General features: G+C 46.7%; 1 protein-coding gene across 9 annotated transcripts in view; it reads left to right on the top strand.

Moving 5' to 3' along the window:
- The window catches only part of MED12 (mediator complex subunit 12), a 614,738-nt gene that overhangs the window by 261,500 nt on the left and 336,380 nt on the right, over positions 1–16,858 (top strand). For all 9 annotated transcript variants that reach the window (XM_078640219.1, XM_078640216.1, XM_078640215.1 and 6 more), the window contains 2 exons: positions 9,352–9,483; positions 13,480–13,707. In XM_078640219.1, coding sequence (XP_078496345.1) covers positions 9,352–9,483; positions 13,480–13,707 — 360 coding nt within the window. The remainder of the gene's footprint in view (positions 1–9,351; positions 9,484–13,479; positions 13,708–16,858) is intronic.

The following is a 16,858-nucleotide window of genomic DNA, read 5'->3' as shown; positions in this document are numbered from 1 at the left end:
GAGACAGAGGCACCGGTTCTATCGCTCCCTTGAGGAACAGTTGATGGGCTTCGAGGTGGAGTTGTCCCAAATGTCCCGTGCGGATGGTGCCCGGAGCTCTTGTCGGAGGAAGGTCTTGGAACTCCAACACGTGGCCACTCTCTACAATTTTGAGGACCCATTGGTCCGATGTTATTGATCTCCAGCTCTCCAGACACAGAGAAATCCTGCCCCCCACTGATGTGACTGGGAGGGAAGGAGCAGTAGGTAGAGCCGGAAAGCCGCTATTGACGCTTGGTGTTGTCCAGTCCCTGCCGGGTCTGACGGACCCGCGACTGATGGCGAGAGAAAGACGCCGATTGACCCTGGCGCTGATTGGAGTACTGGGGCTTATAGGACTGAGAAGGCTGAGAGGAATATCTCTGTTGGTTCCCTCTGTATGATGTAAATCCTCTGCCTCGTGCGCCCCTAAAGGGGACTTTCCGGTAGGTGAGGGACCCTAAGGCCTTTGCAGTGTCCGTGTCCTTTTTGATATTTTGCAGAGCATCGTCCACATGCTTGCCAAACAGCATCTCCCCATCGAATGGTAGATCCAGGATTCTATTCTGGACCTCCTGGCGAAACCAGCTGGCCCTCAACCAGCCCTGGCGCCGTAGTACTGCCGAGCCAGCTAAGGCTCGAAATGCTGTGGAAGCAATATCCATTGCACAGTCTATAACCTCAGCAGAAGACTTTTCCCCCTCTATAAGCACCTTCTTGGCTTCCTCCTTTATGGGTTCTGGTAACCGCTCCACGAAGGGTTCCATGTCGCACCACATCTGTCGGTCGTATCGGCCGAGGATGGCAAGAGCATTTGACGCTCTAACAAGCAAGCTGGCCATTGAGGAAAACCGCTTCCCCACGTTATCTAGGCGTCGACCGTCCTTATCCGGGGGTGTGGTCAAAGGTGTGGACGGATTCTTGGACTTGCTTTGAGCCACCTGAGAGATGACTGAATCAGGCTTCGGCTGACCAAGAAGGCAAGCAGGACTGCCGTCCGGAGCCTTATACTTCTTTTCCAGCCGCGGGAGGACTGGAATCACCGTGGCCGGATTTTGCATAATTTTCATCCCTTCCTCCCATACGTGTTCAATGATGGGAATAGACTTGACCGATCTCCTGTGTTGTTCCTTAAAGTCATAAAGGAAACATTCCGATTCTTCTCTCGAAATCGGCAATCCAAATCTTTTAGCTGCCCTTTCCATCAGGTGATGAAAACCCCCTATATCCACTGGAGGGGAGATGGACGTGTCACGACCAGCAGCGTCCGGATCTTGTGGCCCACTGTCTCCTTGATCCAAATCTGGGTCTTGCAACGGATCAACCAAGGGATCCACCTGTATCACCTCCTCATCCGAAGAGGTATCCTGTTGGACGTCATGAATGGGTGCGGGATCCGGAGTGCGGACCCGGACCGCAGGTGCAACCGGTAGTGGCGAAGGGGGTGCCACTGGAAGACTAATAGCCTGCTGCACTTGTGACTGTGTAGGAACTGCAGACTGTCCAGAAGGTTCAGACGGAAACCTCTTCCGATAATCCTGCAGCATCATCTGCAGATCAGATATGAGCGAAGAAGGCATGGCTACCATGCCCTGGCCCAAACTCGGAGTGTGTCGCTCCTCCCGAACATATGGATACGACTGCTGGACACCAGCATGTTCGTAACACTCCTCCGTGTCTGTCTCCTGCATCTTGACGTTCAAGTCAGAGGGACTATAGGCAGGACCATAATCATCGTCCTCAACTTCAACTTCATCCTCCTCAGATTCATCGTCCAGAAGCATAGTAGGTGGATGTGAAGGGACCCGTCGCGGAGAAGTCATCTCCGGTGTAATCTTCATCTTCTGCGTCGAAAAAGGCATCTTTTGCCCCGTCGACGGTCCCGTCGACGATGCCGTCGTCGACGGTGTAGCAGTCGTCGACGAAGATGTCAACGGACTTCGTAGACGAACTCGTCGTCATCAACATCGTCGTCGACGTCGAGGTTGTTGTCGTCGACGTAGTTCTCGTCGTCACCGCTGCCATCGACAGTACCTTGCTTGCCGTCGTCGACGTGGAAGATGTCAGCGCCGACGAACTCGGGACCTTGAATGACGACGAAGTAATCGTGGAGGGCGCTACCGTCACGGAGCCACAGAAACGGCGGGAATCTTAACTGAAGAAACGGTCGACGACGTACCTGGTGTTTTCGTCGTCGACGGGCGCTGTTTCTTCTCCGGCCCAGATCCTGAAGTGACTGAAGAGTGTTTGTCACTAGATTTGGACTTTTTGGACGGAGGGGGAGACAGAGGAACCAACCTCCTTTATGTCTTTTAAAGCTGCACCCACTCCAGCAGCCTGTCCCTGCCTCTCCTTTTCACTTCCGTGAGGAGATTGAAGGGGACCAGCCCTCTCAGACCTATCAGAGATCTTGTGAGGGGCCTGAAGAGAGGGCTGAGATGTAGAAGCTCCTGGAGGAGACCTACCCCTCTTCCTAGATCTGTGAGAGGAAGCACAAGACGTGGAATCTTCCTCCTCCGAAGAGAGCACCTCCTTGCGAGTCTTCATTTTTTGAAGCCAGGTTAACAGACGACCTTCCCTGTCCCGAAGAGTCTTGTTGGAGAAGGTTCTGCAGATCTTGCACTCTGTGGCCTTGTGGTCAGGATATAAGCAGTAAATACAATTGTCATGCTTATCCTCCACAAAAAGACGTTTTTTCCCACAAGAGGCACAGGCCCTGAACAAGGCCTTCTTCTCCTTGTCAGACATGTTGATTTTCCAGTAGAAACTTGAAGAAATCCAGAAGTAGAATGAAAAGCTGAGCAGAGCTCAGTGGAGACTCCCTAGCACAACGTGCGGTAGAAAAATCTGAGGCTCTGAGCTATCTCAGGAAGGTTCCAGAGGGTGAGGCTGCTCTGATTGGTCCTGGCAAAAGTTTGGTCTCTTTTTACAAAAAGAGGGTGATAGGATACAAAATGAGATGAGGCCTAGGCTTCTCTTTTGTTTCTATGGTTTTTATACTACCGAGGCTCCCATTCCGACGACGGGGAATGATACAAAGCATGGGAATCTATGAAAGTTCCAATACTGGGGCAAGCTACATTTCCTTGTGAGACCAAAGGGTTGGTTTTGAGATCACGGTGTACACATAGCAATCTGAACATTTCATATGCTGTCTTTATGGGTTGGGAGGGAGGGTGGGGATATTGTGTAGCCATGGAAACTTAATCTGAGATGCTCTGACCATTTTGAAACTAGCGAAATGCATGAGGGCTTGCAATACACGTGATATTCTGAGGATTTCTGAGCCTTTTTATCTGAGACTTTGTGGCATAGTGGGCATATGAACAGGTTATTTCAGGGGTTTTAGACTTAATGTTAGCCAAATGTATGGTGTGCATGTGAAGGGGCGAGTGGGCAAGTGTTAGCCTTTGTTTGAAAAAGGGAGAATTGTAGTCTTTGGAGGATGAACGTGTGTATGTAGTAATCTCAAAATATCCGAGCTAGATAGTGAAGCAGCATTCTGAGTGAGATGTCAGTATTTACTTAAGATTACACTTTAAATCCAATTAAGTCAGGATCTAGACTACAGGATTACTTCCTATGCCAGTAGACAAATATTTGCTATTTGTACTCATTTGCATTAGATTGATCATTAAAACCACTGCTAAACCAAGGCACCATTTTTTTTCTTGACACATGAAGTCTTCATTAGGCTGGCCTTTAATGTTGTGCAAACATCTATAATCCTTGTGCACTCTCTGCATGGTTTTAGATTTGGGGGTTTTCTCCTTGGTTCAATTCGGCATTGCCTTCCCACAATTTGTACCTTGGGTTTATTCCTGTCCTTTTTTGTTTGTTTTTTGTGCAAAATATCTAAATAATTTCATGTAATTTGTTTAAAGAAAGGTCTCACCAAATAGTTTTCACACATTATGTTCTGTTGCACTTCTGGTTGTTTTAAATTTATCGTTTGCACTGTTTCATAAGTTCAAATGACGTGGATGAGAACACGGTTGTGCTCACCTCACTACATCCTTGCAGGCTGTTTCCGTTCAAGGCTTCTTTCCTTGTGCATCTTGTGCCAGTGCTCATCCGTCTCCTTGTACATGGTCATTCACCCCATAGTGGTGAACCTAAGCTCCCTCCTTTAGTCAAGAGGCAACGCCTGATACCAGTGCTAACCCTTGTACTTTATTAGGCAAATACAACAGGGGCAACCCTATTACTTGAACCAGGAGCCAAGTAACACTGGAATCCAAACAAGGGTTCAAGTATAACCCTCAAATAATTAAAAAATCCAAAAAGAAGACATATAAGAAACAATGCATTAAAATGCATTGTCATTTAAAATGGCAATAGCTCAAACTCTCGCAAGTGCGAGACCTATTGCATTACAAATGCTTGTTTAGGACTTCCTTGGGCCAGCTCATTTACGAAAAAAGGAGCTGTTATTTGGTCATGCAGTTGTCTACTTAGAAGGATGGGATGTGACTGAGACAACAGTAGGGAAAAGAAGGCGTGGGCATCTTGCATGCACACACAATGCATGAACCCCAAAACATTGCACACATAGACAAGCACGGATAGGTAAACACATACTCTGCACCCTCACATGCTGTGCATATGTAATATAATAGAACAATGACTCAACTGGTAGATCAAGCAGGGGACTGTTCAAAATTGGTATCAATCACAGAACACAGGAAAGGGACGTGGGAGACCAAAGTAAGGTGAAAAGGTTGGTCGGGGTCAAACAACAGTATTTACAATACACTGGTACAATTTCTTTGTTTGTAAAGAGACCCTTTGATTGATTACCGCAAATGGCATTGTGAAGTCGACAGCGTTTCAACCTGTATAACTACAGGTCATCATCAGGACGATGGTTACAGGGTTCTTGGAATGAGCTATGAGGAGCGAGAATCCAAGGGGTTAGTCTAGGATGCGTCACTAGTAGGGCACAGCGTTCAGGGCTGGAATGAGGTCTTGTGTAAGAATAATCAAAGGAGGGCGGCGGGTATTATGCCGGGCTGGAAGGTGAATACAGCGGGCTGCAGGAATGAATCCAAGGCGAGGGAAGGTTAGTCAAGTTGTATCCAAGTTACCGGCATAAATCGGGCTTGGGGGGGACGAGTAAAGTGTCACTCTTTAAAAACAATGAAATTGTACCGTGTATTGTATATACTTTAGTTTGACCCCCACTGTATATAATTTCCACGCCGCCTCACGTTGTTTTATAATCACTTGTGTCACTGCGCCGTTTACTCACTGCAACACTTCCAGTGCGCAATTGTTGTTATGGTTACTGCAATTTAGTTGTAAATTTGTGCTTCTATATATAAATAACCTTTTCACCTCACTTTGGTCTCCCGTGTCCCTTTCTTGTGTTCTGTGATTGATACCAATTTTGAACATTGTTTGGTATACCAGTTGAGTCATTGTTCTATTGTTATATTACCTACTCGGTCTCAGCTGGGATAACAGGTTTACTCCTGTTTCATTTTTCGTGCATATGTAATGGCACATTCTTCACACACAGACTGCACAGACCTACAAATGCTGTGGGCACTTTCCTCTGCAATCTGAGGAGCCAGAAAGTGGGAGAAGTGTTACACAAGCAATCAACCTCACATGGCTGTGCACAGACATAGCATGGGACAGGCACAGCATAAATCCACGTGATCCAATTATTAAACCATTCTAGTACCTAGAGGCATTTCAGAGTGGTGTGCGTTCTCTACTAAATATTTACACAATTTCCATGCATCCTACCATAACCCAATATCACAACCTTTCATTGTGATCTGCCTTTATTTCCGTTTGTGCCCTAGAGATGCAACCGCATGCGCACGTTTGTGCTCGTCTGTGTTTGCATTAAAGCCCGATCTCTGGATTTTACTGGAGCTTGTTAAATTTAATGCCCCTGGTATTACCAACACTAGTCCCACCCATTATGGTGCCAAACATTGAAAGAACGTGCCCTGTGCTGGCTCCTTCACTGATGTCAGGATGAAAGCAGCAGAATGGACAGGTTAGGACGCAGACTTGAAGTGTATTTGTGTCATTATCAAAAGCTGGAAACCGGACTCAGGGGAGCGTGGCTCTGGTACTTTGAAGGGAGAGGGCACTCCCTTGACCTACCTCTATTCAGATGGCCATAAGAACTTGAACATACCTATGCTTTATCGTAACATTTCTCATAACCAAATTAATTTACATAGACACAGCCCATGTGAGCTGATATAGGCCAAAATCATATCGATATTCATACAAGGTTAACAATGAATTAATGACAGCATAATATGTTACTGAAATTATAGTAAGCAAAAGAGTACACCACCACCAAACAGCCCTACGTGGATTATTACATGCTTAGATCTTCGTCCAGAGGGTTGGGAATTAAGGGACTGTTAGCCTTAGTTTGATGCTATTAAAACTCCACCCCATCTAAAATGAATAGCTCTCCACCCCTTGCTGGTGACTGCCACCCCGCAAAATATAAATAGGAGCCTGGAGGTAACAGGCTGGCACTGCTAGCGCTCACCCTTTCTGGGTCATAGCAGAGCTTTGTACACTTTAGGGCAAGATATGGGGTTTTCTGAACTCCCAGGCTGTCCCAATTACAAGGATCACCGGATGGAGAGGCCTGATGAGACACTGGCACACACAGTGTACCTCATCGGCAATGCCAGCCTGAAGACACTGTGGCCACCGTGAGCAGGGCCGAAAGGGATGATGACCCCGCTGCTCTCCCATACGCTTCTACCCTTACAGCACCCAGGGGGCGGCACCCCTGCCTTCATGACCAAAATAATTCACGTTACAGGACATGCACTTTAAGTCGCAGGCTATATAGAGAACGCGACAGTAAACGGTCACATAAAAAGAACATCTACTATGGAAATAAGCCTCTGGAATTGCGACACTCATGCTCAATGTACACAAATCCGTAGTCCTTTTCAAAATACCTTCAATGACTGTTTTAAATTAAGCAAGTCGTATAGTTCTGCTCCCCTGGTTCATATCACTTTCAGGATAAATATAATCAGAGTATGACTAGGTTAAGGGTTAACCGCCTGAACAAAAAACATTGAAGCATATGTGCCTAGAAGCATCTGACCTTCAATGAGCACTTTGAACAAGCTCTTGACGAGCAGCCCACCTCTCTTTCCTTCTTTCATGGAGTTGCTTCCCTGTGAAATGGATCCAAAAAAGAAGCCTGCGAGTGGTGTGCGCATGCGCGCCACAGCGATACACGAGGTTTCAATTATCCCGCCTGTGTCTGGGCACGATAATTGAAACCACATGGCAGCGGTGCACGTGACAGACACCAATAGGGCATGGGCGGAGCAATGCGCCCGCCTTTGGCCAATTGCGTGCTGTCTTTGCTACAAAGACGCACGCAAAGGCCAATAGCATGGGCCAAAAGGAAAAAGCACACGCACAAGCGTGTGCGATTCCTAGGTCCGTTTTTAAACCCCCTACAAGAGGTCTCTTGCTGCACTACAGTGCTGCGCACTGCAATGCAGGCGCAAGACCTTAAAAAAGGAGAAGAGAGAGAAGAAAAGACAGCCCAATATTATTTGGGCACAGGATACCGATATATACAATATTTCAAGGAAGTAGAACATTTTTGTTTATTATTATTAACAAAGTTTCTCCATCTGAGTTCTTGACTGTAATGCTGGTGGGAACGGGCAAAGCCAAGAGGGGCAATTAGGTGAGCTAATCGCCTGTGATCTCCTATAGCAGTCCGGTTAATTAATTCTTCACTAATTACATCTACTATTTTGGACCCGTGGAGAACAGCTCATTTAGTCCTGTCTCCTTCAATTGCTTTTGAAGTCCTCTGAACTACTTTATCAAATTTGACCCGTGAATTGTCATAATTCAATGAGGCTTTTTTCAATACCGAACGGTTCAATCTGTTTCCGTACGGCGTTTTGGCTCTTCATGTGATTTCTCATCTGTATTAGTTCCTGGATAAATCATTTAATGTTTTATTGAAAATTGCTCAGAAGCTCCTAAGTTTATTGTCTTGTCCTGATGATGACCTTCTAAGTTCATTTTTGGTTGAAACACCATTGACGCTTTAATGTGGCCCTAAATGAAGAGGACGCATTCTTTTGCTGTGTTCTGTTTCTGTTTTTTCTGAACCCCCCCTTGTATATTGTCCCTCAACCACTTTGTTTGGTTATCCACTGTATTTTTTGTACTGTTTGTGTAAACCTATGATCGTCACCCTAGTACTTTGACATCTAGCCCTAGGTGTGGAGTTGCAGCCCTTACTTCAAGCTCGGGGCAGCTTCCAATGAGTGTGCAGCACGTTTGTGCACTAGTGGACAGAGTAGAGTCTCACTGTGTGCCTCTGTTCAGGACCAGCAAGCAGCACATGAGGGTCACAAATAGCCGTCTCCTGGTGCTCTTTTGGCTTCCACCAATGCAGCTCTCTGAACAAATGTGGGCGCACCAAAGCATACCCATTAGCTGTAGCAATGCCACATTTCAGTACCTTGCAAAACATAGTCACCTTTCCTGCTTCCTCAGTATATTATCCTACAATTCGGCTTCCTGAGGACAAAAACATGGCCATTAAATCTTGCCTGATGGAGTGAACTGAGCTAGAGAGTAGCTGAAGGACTCAAACAATGAGGTAGTAGTATCAAGGAATTTGTTTCCTAGAAAAAAAAAGTCCACAGTTTCAGAAAGCTCTACACAGAAAGCAGATTAACTGGAACATGATGTGCCTGAACTAGTTGCCAATTTAGTTTTGGGCATGAATTAAATAATCACCCTTTTTATCCTTAGGAGATGACATGCTGCAGTCTTCGAGGGCATTATTTGGCTCTCCAATATCAGTCCCATTACTGTAGCCTTCCTGGAAGATATGAATGTGTTCACAGCGGCTATTGAAAATGGCTAGATACAACAGAGTGTTTGACTTGAGATAAACATGTCTTGGTGACTGCAGTGGTATGGTCTACAGTGGAACCAGCAGCATCAACAGAGCTGTCCTAGTTTGTCACTGTTATTGTGGGCGAGCAGCGCTAACCCTGAAATTCTGACTTCCAATGAATTTACCAATGAATCTTAAATCAGCAGGTTTGTTGACTTTGTGGGGTTCTGTTGTAAAACGTATGTTGCATCCACCACTCAGTCTGCTATAGTAGTGGTAGTTGAATCAAGAGTTCATGTTCTCTGTGTGTGTGTGTGTGTGTTCGTGTGTTCATATTGCCAGCCATCGTTGTAGGTATTTTCACTGCTTCCCACTTTTTCAGGGCTCTTTTCAATGGGAATTATATGTATAATTTTACATTTTACTAAATTAGCTTTGTTTTCCACCCTTTGCAGGTTGTGCGGAGTTGTGAAAAACAGCATGAATCGATCGGATGGTTCCTCAGCTGAACGATGTATTCTGGCCTATCTGTACGACCTGTACACCTCGTACACTCACCAGAAGAGTAAATTTGGCGAGCTCTTTAGGTGAGTGTCCTTTCTATCAGTACTTTAGATCATGGTAAATGAAGGCTGTAGCCAGAAACTGCAGACAGAAGATGTCTTCTTGGGATACAGTCCTAGAATAGCAATGGTTGAGTAGACCATTATTGTTCAAATGAGATGGATTGGCTCCTGTATTAGAAGGGGTGACTAGTCTGGTGAAAGGGAACTGGACAAATGTAGAAAGCTGGCTCTGTATATACTATACCAAAGTGAGGTATAGTGTACACAGAGTCCAGTGGAACCTCAAAGATAGGCAGAGGTAAAGTTAGGTAGCACCTCACTCTCTTTTTGTGGTAGTGTGGTAGAGCAGGAAGGCGGTATCAGAGGACAGTGTTCAGCATTTGTTGCCATGTCGACTCTTCACTTTGTTCTGCAACAAAACACGCAGCCTGCAAAGTGTGTGTGTGTGTGTGTGTGTGTGTGTGCGTGCGTGGGCATCTAAGGGTGGCACAATAAGTACTGCAGCCCTTTGAGGCCTTCTCTGGTCACAGTGCCCTGGGTACCTGTGGTACCATTTACCTGGGGCTGACCTGAGATGCCAATTGGGTTTAGGCTTCAATGCAGTTTTAAGGAAAGAACATAGGCCCTGGGTACCTGATTAGTGGGAGCCAAGGGCACACTCACTTAAAGTACATCAGCAATTCAGCAAAAAGTTGGGACAACCTTGCAGAAAGAGGGCACTTTCTCACACACACATCCTAGCTCAACACTAGATGGCAGATTTATGCACATGTGAATCTACAGCACCACATGCCACAAACAGATGCTTACTGGATAAGGAACATGGTCTTTTCTGCTTTATGCCTTTCTGCATTTACCTAACTAACTGTTTTCGTTCACACATTGTGTTGCAATTCCTCAAAGGTTTAGTTTACTTCCCTCCTAAACCCTTCGTGATGCCTCAGTGGGACCTCGGTTTGGTCCTTCCTTTCCTTATATTCACCGTCTTTCTCATAGCGATAACTTCAGCTCTGCACAAGTGATTTTCAAGCTTTAGGGGTCCAGCCGCACTACACATCTTTCTTATTTACGGACTGGCTGATGCCTGAAGTCTAGAACGGCCTTTCTACCAGAGATTGTGACTCCCTTTCATATTGGACTGTCCATCACTTTTCCGGTGTTATTTACCCCTCAAAAAAGGAGGAGACTCCATTGTTTGAACCACAGAATGGCTTTGAGCTTTTATATCAATCGATAAAAAGACCATCGAATGGATGACCAACTCTTAGTGGTGTTCACTGGGACAAAAAGCAGCAAGGCACTGCAGAAACTGACTTTGTTCTGAATGATAATCCTCTTCATTATCTGCTACATGTTGGCGTAGAAGCAGCCACCAGAAGGATCAGGGGCCTTGTGGTCACCTAGTGATGCAGAACACTTAGACAGGTGTATGGGATGGAATGGATTTTATTAGGTATGCAAATACCAGTATGTCTGGTTGGGCTAAACAAGAGAAAGGAGGAGCAACAAAAGAAAAGGAAAAAAAAGGCCAGGAGGATTCCTTAGGGTAGAGTTCAGTCGCTGCCTGAAGGAGGGGGGGGGGAGTATACCGTCACCTTTACCCGGGAAGGTGGTAGTGCAGGATCTTTAGGGACTAAAAGTGAGTTTTTTTGTTTTGTTTAGTGTACACTATCTGCGGTGTGATTATACACCCAGTTTCCTTAAGAGGCACTTGCCTGGAGCCAAGGCCCTCCTGGGTCGTGGCAGAGGGAGTCTCAACGCCCTCCTCTTTTCCGGGTCGGCTAGACTAACGTGTTGACTCTGGGCGGTTCCGGTTGTCGCGTGAGGTCCTCTTCGCTTGTCTGGGCTCCTTCTCATTTCTCGGGGGTCAGTTGTGGTCTTTCGGGCTCGGGCTCCTTTCTCGGAACGACGAACTCCGCTTCTCCCTTCTCCGGGTCCTCTTTTTTCCCGTCCTGCTCTTCACTAGGAGCGTACGCCGCGCTCGGCGCGGCGTCTAAAACTCTCCACTCCCTTTCCTGGCTACTTACAATGGGCTCCATATTGGTATCCCGCTATGGAACAGCCTGCAATACTCAGGTGTTTATTTATTCTTGCTGCTGAACAGAGAAATGCTTCTTCAGCGCCTATTATAAGGTCCTGTAACAATAGATGAACAAGAAATCTAAGCAATGAAAGACAATAAGGACAAAGAGGGACTGCGAAGCTCAGTGACAATGCTGCTTGTTACTTGTTAAATTCCAGCTTCACATGAAAGATCATGCTGCTCTTGTGGTAGGTATGCACTGCACTCTACTGCAAATGTGAGAAAAGTTGTGCGATTATAACGAACATGCATGCATATATTGTAGATCACATATTGCAACACATACCCTAAACTGAACTAGGGCACACCTCGTGGAGGAGTACAGTGAGGACAACCTTGCAGTCCCACACTTGATGAGGCCAGGAGAAATATATGCATTAACCATTTAATTCAAAGAAATGGTGGAAGAGTTCAAATGGTAAAGAACAGTACCAAAGTACCCAATACTTACTTCATCCGAGGTTACACCCTGCTCATTCACCTACTGGAGCATCTCCCGACGGTGTAAGGGACCTGGAGCTGTGATTATTAATGGAGTATCCTAGTATCTGCCCATAATGAACGCGCGATCCTCATTGTGGCGGGGTCATGGGGTGCACTAGACTGATGTGAAATGTAGTACTGCACACCATTCGATGCTGAAAAGGTGCTGCCCAATAGAATGTATCATGGCTTGGTGCGCGGCCCAGATGAGAAATGTATTGTAGAGCACCCGCCAATGCCGCAAATAGCATAAGTGTTTTTAATTACGAAACAAAATATTGGAAAATTCTTGATAAACAGTGTTGAAAAAAGGTTCCAGACTCTTTTCAACATCTGAATGGTGACCGCGCCACAAAGCAGATTACACATCCATTCCTGGCTGTTCCTAGGAAACTACATTTATACATCTCGTGGATCCCATACCCCACCCGTCATCCATAAGTGTCATGAGTATCGTGGTCCTATTTTGACTATAAGCCAGACAGGGACTTTAGCGTTCCCAGGATTAGGAAGTTCTCCAAGTGCGGGACCTCCTTTTTATGTCTAGTTTGCTTGCTGTAGTGCCTGTCATATGTGGGAGGGTTCAAATTTAGACTGCCCATGGTTTCCTTTCATCCCTCGACACCCCAATAGTAGAGAATCATAGGTTGTGTCCTGGGTATTTGGCATCAGTGCACACAATCACGAAGCACTAGTTCCTTGAGAGAAAGGTCCAACAGGAGGGACATTTCGGCGGTTTGGTCCTGCAGAACTTTTTAACCAGTGATTCCACAGACCTACCACAGGGTCGGTGCTGCTTTGGTACCTATTCTACAGATGAAGAATTTGCGGCTAAACATATCCATCAAAAGAAGTAGTTTTACCTTCTGTAATGTTCTTTGTTGTAGATAATCTAACCATAGATGCCTCTACACCTCCACCATTCTCTGTAATGAACTCTTTTCCTTACGAAAAGGTCCCAACTTGGAGATCTGCACTCTAGCACTAGCAGTTGGTTTTTGTGCTTCGCTTCCGAGTGCTCGGACGGCGTGTACACGCAGCTCCAGCCCGCTCTTTCAGACTGGAGACGAAGCGGTGTGGCATTATGCCTCCTACTGACTTGTAGGGGCAAGGCCAAAAAATATTCTGGTCCTTGGGGATATTCTACAAGCAGGGATTCTGCGATTAGAGTTGCCAACATAAAGCTCGTTACTGAAGGTAAGTAATTTGTTCATTACATACTGGTAGGACAGATGCTATCTTCAGGGGCCAGGAAAAGAGTAGAAAATATGTGAAAACCTGATGATCATTAATTGCATCGCAGACCTATATCTGTAAACTATTTGTTTTAGTTTTATCCATTTAAATTCTGTTTGAAATAAAGCACTGACTAGTAGGTGACTGTTGGTTCTTTACTGTCCTCCCTCTGCATGCCTTGCTCACATCTCATCATCTTGCTTGTTACCTCCCAGTGATTTCTGCTCCAAGGTGAAGAATACCATCCACTGTAACGTGGAGCCGTCTGACTCCAATCTGCTGTGGGAGCCTGAGTTCATGATTGACGCAATTGTGAATCCATCAGCTCACAACTTCAGCTACGCAATGCTGGGCAAGATCCTGAATGACAACCCAGCCAACCGCTACAGCTTTGTGTGCAACGCTCTTATGCATGTGTGCGTTGGGCACCATGACCCGGATCGGTAAGTACTCCGCACAGTACTGCTTAATGCTTGTGAGTACTTTGCCTGGGTGCTCAGTGATGCAGGTATGCTTCTCAAACTCTTAGTCTCATAACTCCATCTGCATTCTGCATGTCTTCATGAACCTGTATGTGCACACACTCAGAGACTGAATTCAGACCAATTAGGCAAGTATCAAAAAGGTATACGTATGTTTTATTTTAAGAACCAAGCAGGACTTGACACAGGTGTAGGAAGCTGGCACTGTATATACTATACCAAATTAGGTATGGGGATACAGAGTCCAGTGAAAACACAAAGGCAGGCAGAGGTAAAGTAGATAGCACCTGTAAGAAAGTGGCTCTGTATATACTGCACCAAAGTAAGGTACAGTGTGTACAGAATCCAACAGTCCCCAGAGGTTTGGCAGAGGCTAAAGTTAGATATAACCTTACTCTCTGATTGTGGTAGAGTGGTCGAGCAGTAAGGCAGTATCAGAGGACAGTGTAAAGCATTTGATGGACACACTCAGTCAGCAAAAGGTCTCACACACTCAAGAACTGAATTCTAGGCCAATTGTTTTGTATATAAAAATATATTGTCGTTTCATTTTAGAACCACAGGTTGGTATAGAAATACTTTCTCAGAATGAGATGCTACAGTTGAATACTTTCAATGAGCAATAGACTTTTGAATGCAATACAATCTTAACACAATAATAACATTGAGTTCAATGGGAATTTCAAGTAAACTGCAATATCATTTACTTTACGAATGTTTTTCTTACTCAGGGCTGGATCCTGGATTCAGCCCTGGTGCATTTCCTGAAAACAATTGAAGGAATGTGTTTGTTAAACAGGCGATTTTTAAGGAATATTTGTATATTGCAAAAATTGACACTTAGAAGAATTTCTGGTAAAAACCAGGCAATGTTATCTCATGGGGGAAAATCCGGTAATCGGAAAATCACAGTTGTAATGACTTTTTCTGGTAAGTGCTGAGTGTGAGAAAGTGCCATCTTTCTTGCCTTGGTATGCCCCCACTTTTTTCTGAACTGCTGGTGTACTTTGACTGTTTGACTGTGTGCCCTGGGTCCCTGCCAATCAGGTACCCAGGGCCTGTGTTCCTTCCCTAAAAAGAAAAGCTATGCTGAAACAAAATACCCAATTGGCATCTCTGGCCACCTGTCATCCCTAGTAAATGGTACCATAGGTACCCAGGGCATGGTGACAAGAGAAGACCCCTGAGGGCTGCAGCACTTATTGTGCCACCCTCAGGGGCCCTGTACCCTGGCACCCACACACTGCCTTTGCAGGCTGAGGGCCTAAGTACAGAACTAAAACTAGAGTCGACATGGCACACATCCCTGTGTGCCTTGCCCACAGAACCCACTGCCCTGGCATACTTCAGTCACCCCTCTAGCTGGGTGCCCTATGCCAGAGGTGAGTGCACAGGTGCATGAGCCCTGTGCCCCTACAGTACCCAGGGTCATTCCTGGGCACTGTAAGTGCAGTGTTGCCATTTAAGAGTATATGGTGCTGGGAGGTGGTCATTTACGAGCTCCACAGCACCATAATGGCTTCACTGAAGACTGACAAGTTTGGTACCAAACTTCTCAGCACCTTAAACCCGCACTGATGCCAGTGCTCCGGCCATCTTGCAGATGGGGAGCCCTGCCCAATCCCAGCTAGGCTCCTGCCCCCCTCCCACAGGAGAGGAGCGGGCTAGGGGGTGTCCTCACCCCAGGACAGGGACCCATTGGTCCCTGCCCTTGCCCTACCTGTAACGCCCCTAAATTTAGTATTTAGGGGCTCCCTGAACCTTCCTTCCTCAGATCCCGACATCAAAAGAAGAAAGAAGATCAAGAAGAAGACCCGCCGCGCAGCTGCTAACAGGACAACATCCACTGACTTGGCCCCAGCCCTACCAGCCCTACCAGCCTGTTGATCCTGGAACCTGCTCCTGCCTAATCCCAGCGACCTCCGCGGACAGCAACCTTGGGACACCCAGAGGACCTGCCTGCCTTTACCCTCTCGAAGATTGGGACTCCCATCAGCAGAGGCTCTGCTGCAACAACCCACCTGGTGCTCACCAGGAAGCTCCGGACCAGCCCACTCTGCACCAGCCGAGCCCGGGCCGAGCCAACCCGAACCAAGACCACGAGGACGTCCCCCCGGCGACTGGGACCCGAAGTCCAGTGCCCAAAAACCCTCCTCGACGAACCAGCCGACGCCTGCAGACTCAGAACCAGGGGCCACCCCAACCGCGACCAGCCGAGGGTAAGCTTTTCCGACCCCCAAAAACACCCCTGCACCCGGCGTCCCGGAGCCCCCTGTGCCTCCCTTTGGGGTACCTACCTGTGCTCCAAGATCCCAACTTACCTCTCGAAGTGCTGGTGGCCCCTGGAGAGTCACCGTCCTCGAGCCTGCAGCCTTTGTTCCTTTTTCAAGATCCTCATTGGATAACATTGAGCGCCCGACGGCTCAAAACGCATCCTGCACCCAGCTGCCCGAGTGCCGCTGGCTGTGACCTCTTTGTCCTATCCTACTTCCCCCCTTGCCCCGAGCAAGTGACCAGGAGCCCAGCTCCCAGAGCCGCGTGGCTTGCTAGCCAGCAGCCACCAACCGAAGGCCCCCTTTCCCTTATTGGATAACATTGGGCCTACCTACCTCTGCACCCGGCCGCCCCTGTGCCGCTGGGACTGAACTAACTGTACTCACCTGACCCTGGGGGACCCCTGAGTCTATGCCCAGAACCCTAACTTCATCAACCAAGTACTCACCTGGAAACCGGTAATTCACTTACCTACCATTGGATAACATTGACCCATTTTGACTTGAAAATTTTCTAAGTGCCAGGTTTTGAAAACTGAAAATATTCCTATAAAATCACACAAAGTCCGAATTCGAAAGTACTCACCTGTGATCAGGAGAGAAGCCAGTACTGTATCTTTCAGCCCAGTACTGAACCGCAAAAGTAATCCCTAGCGGACTTACAAGTAACCTGTAATTTCTCCATAGGAACCCGTTGTCTGCTTTTCTATGAAATTTCTGCGGTGTCCACATTTGAAAACTGCAAATATTCTTTAAAAATCGAGCGAAATACTGAAACGCAATTACCTACCTGTTTTGAGTTAAGCCCCCGGTGCTGGCCCTAGGAGACTAGTGCTGGG

Source organism: Lissotriton helveticus, chromosome 4_2 (genome assembly GCF_964261635.1).
Source record: "Lissotriton helveticus chromosome 4_2, aLisHel1.1, whole genome shotgun sequence".
NCBI classification, from domain to species: domain Eukaryota; kingdom Metazoa; phylum Chordata; class Amphibia; order Caudata; family Salamandridae; genus Lissotriton; species Lissotriton helveticus.
This window is presented reverse-complemented; position numbering and strand designations above follow the sequence as displayed.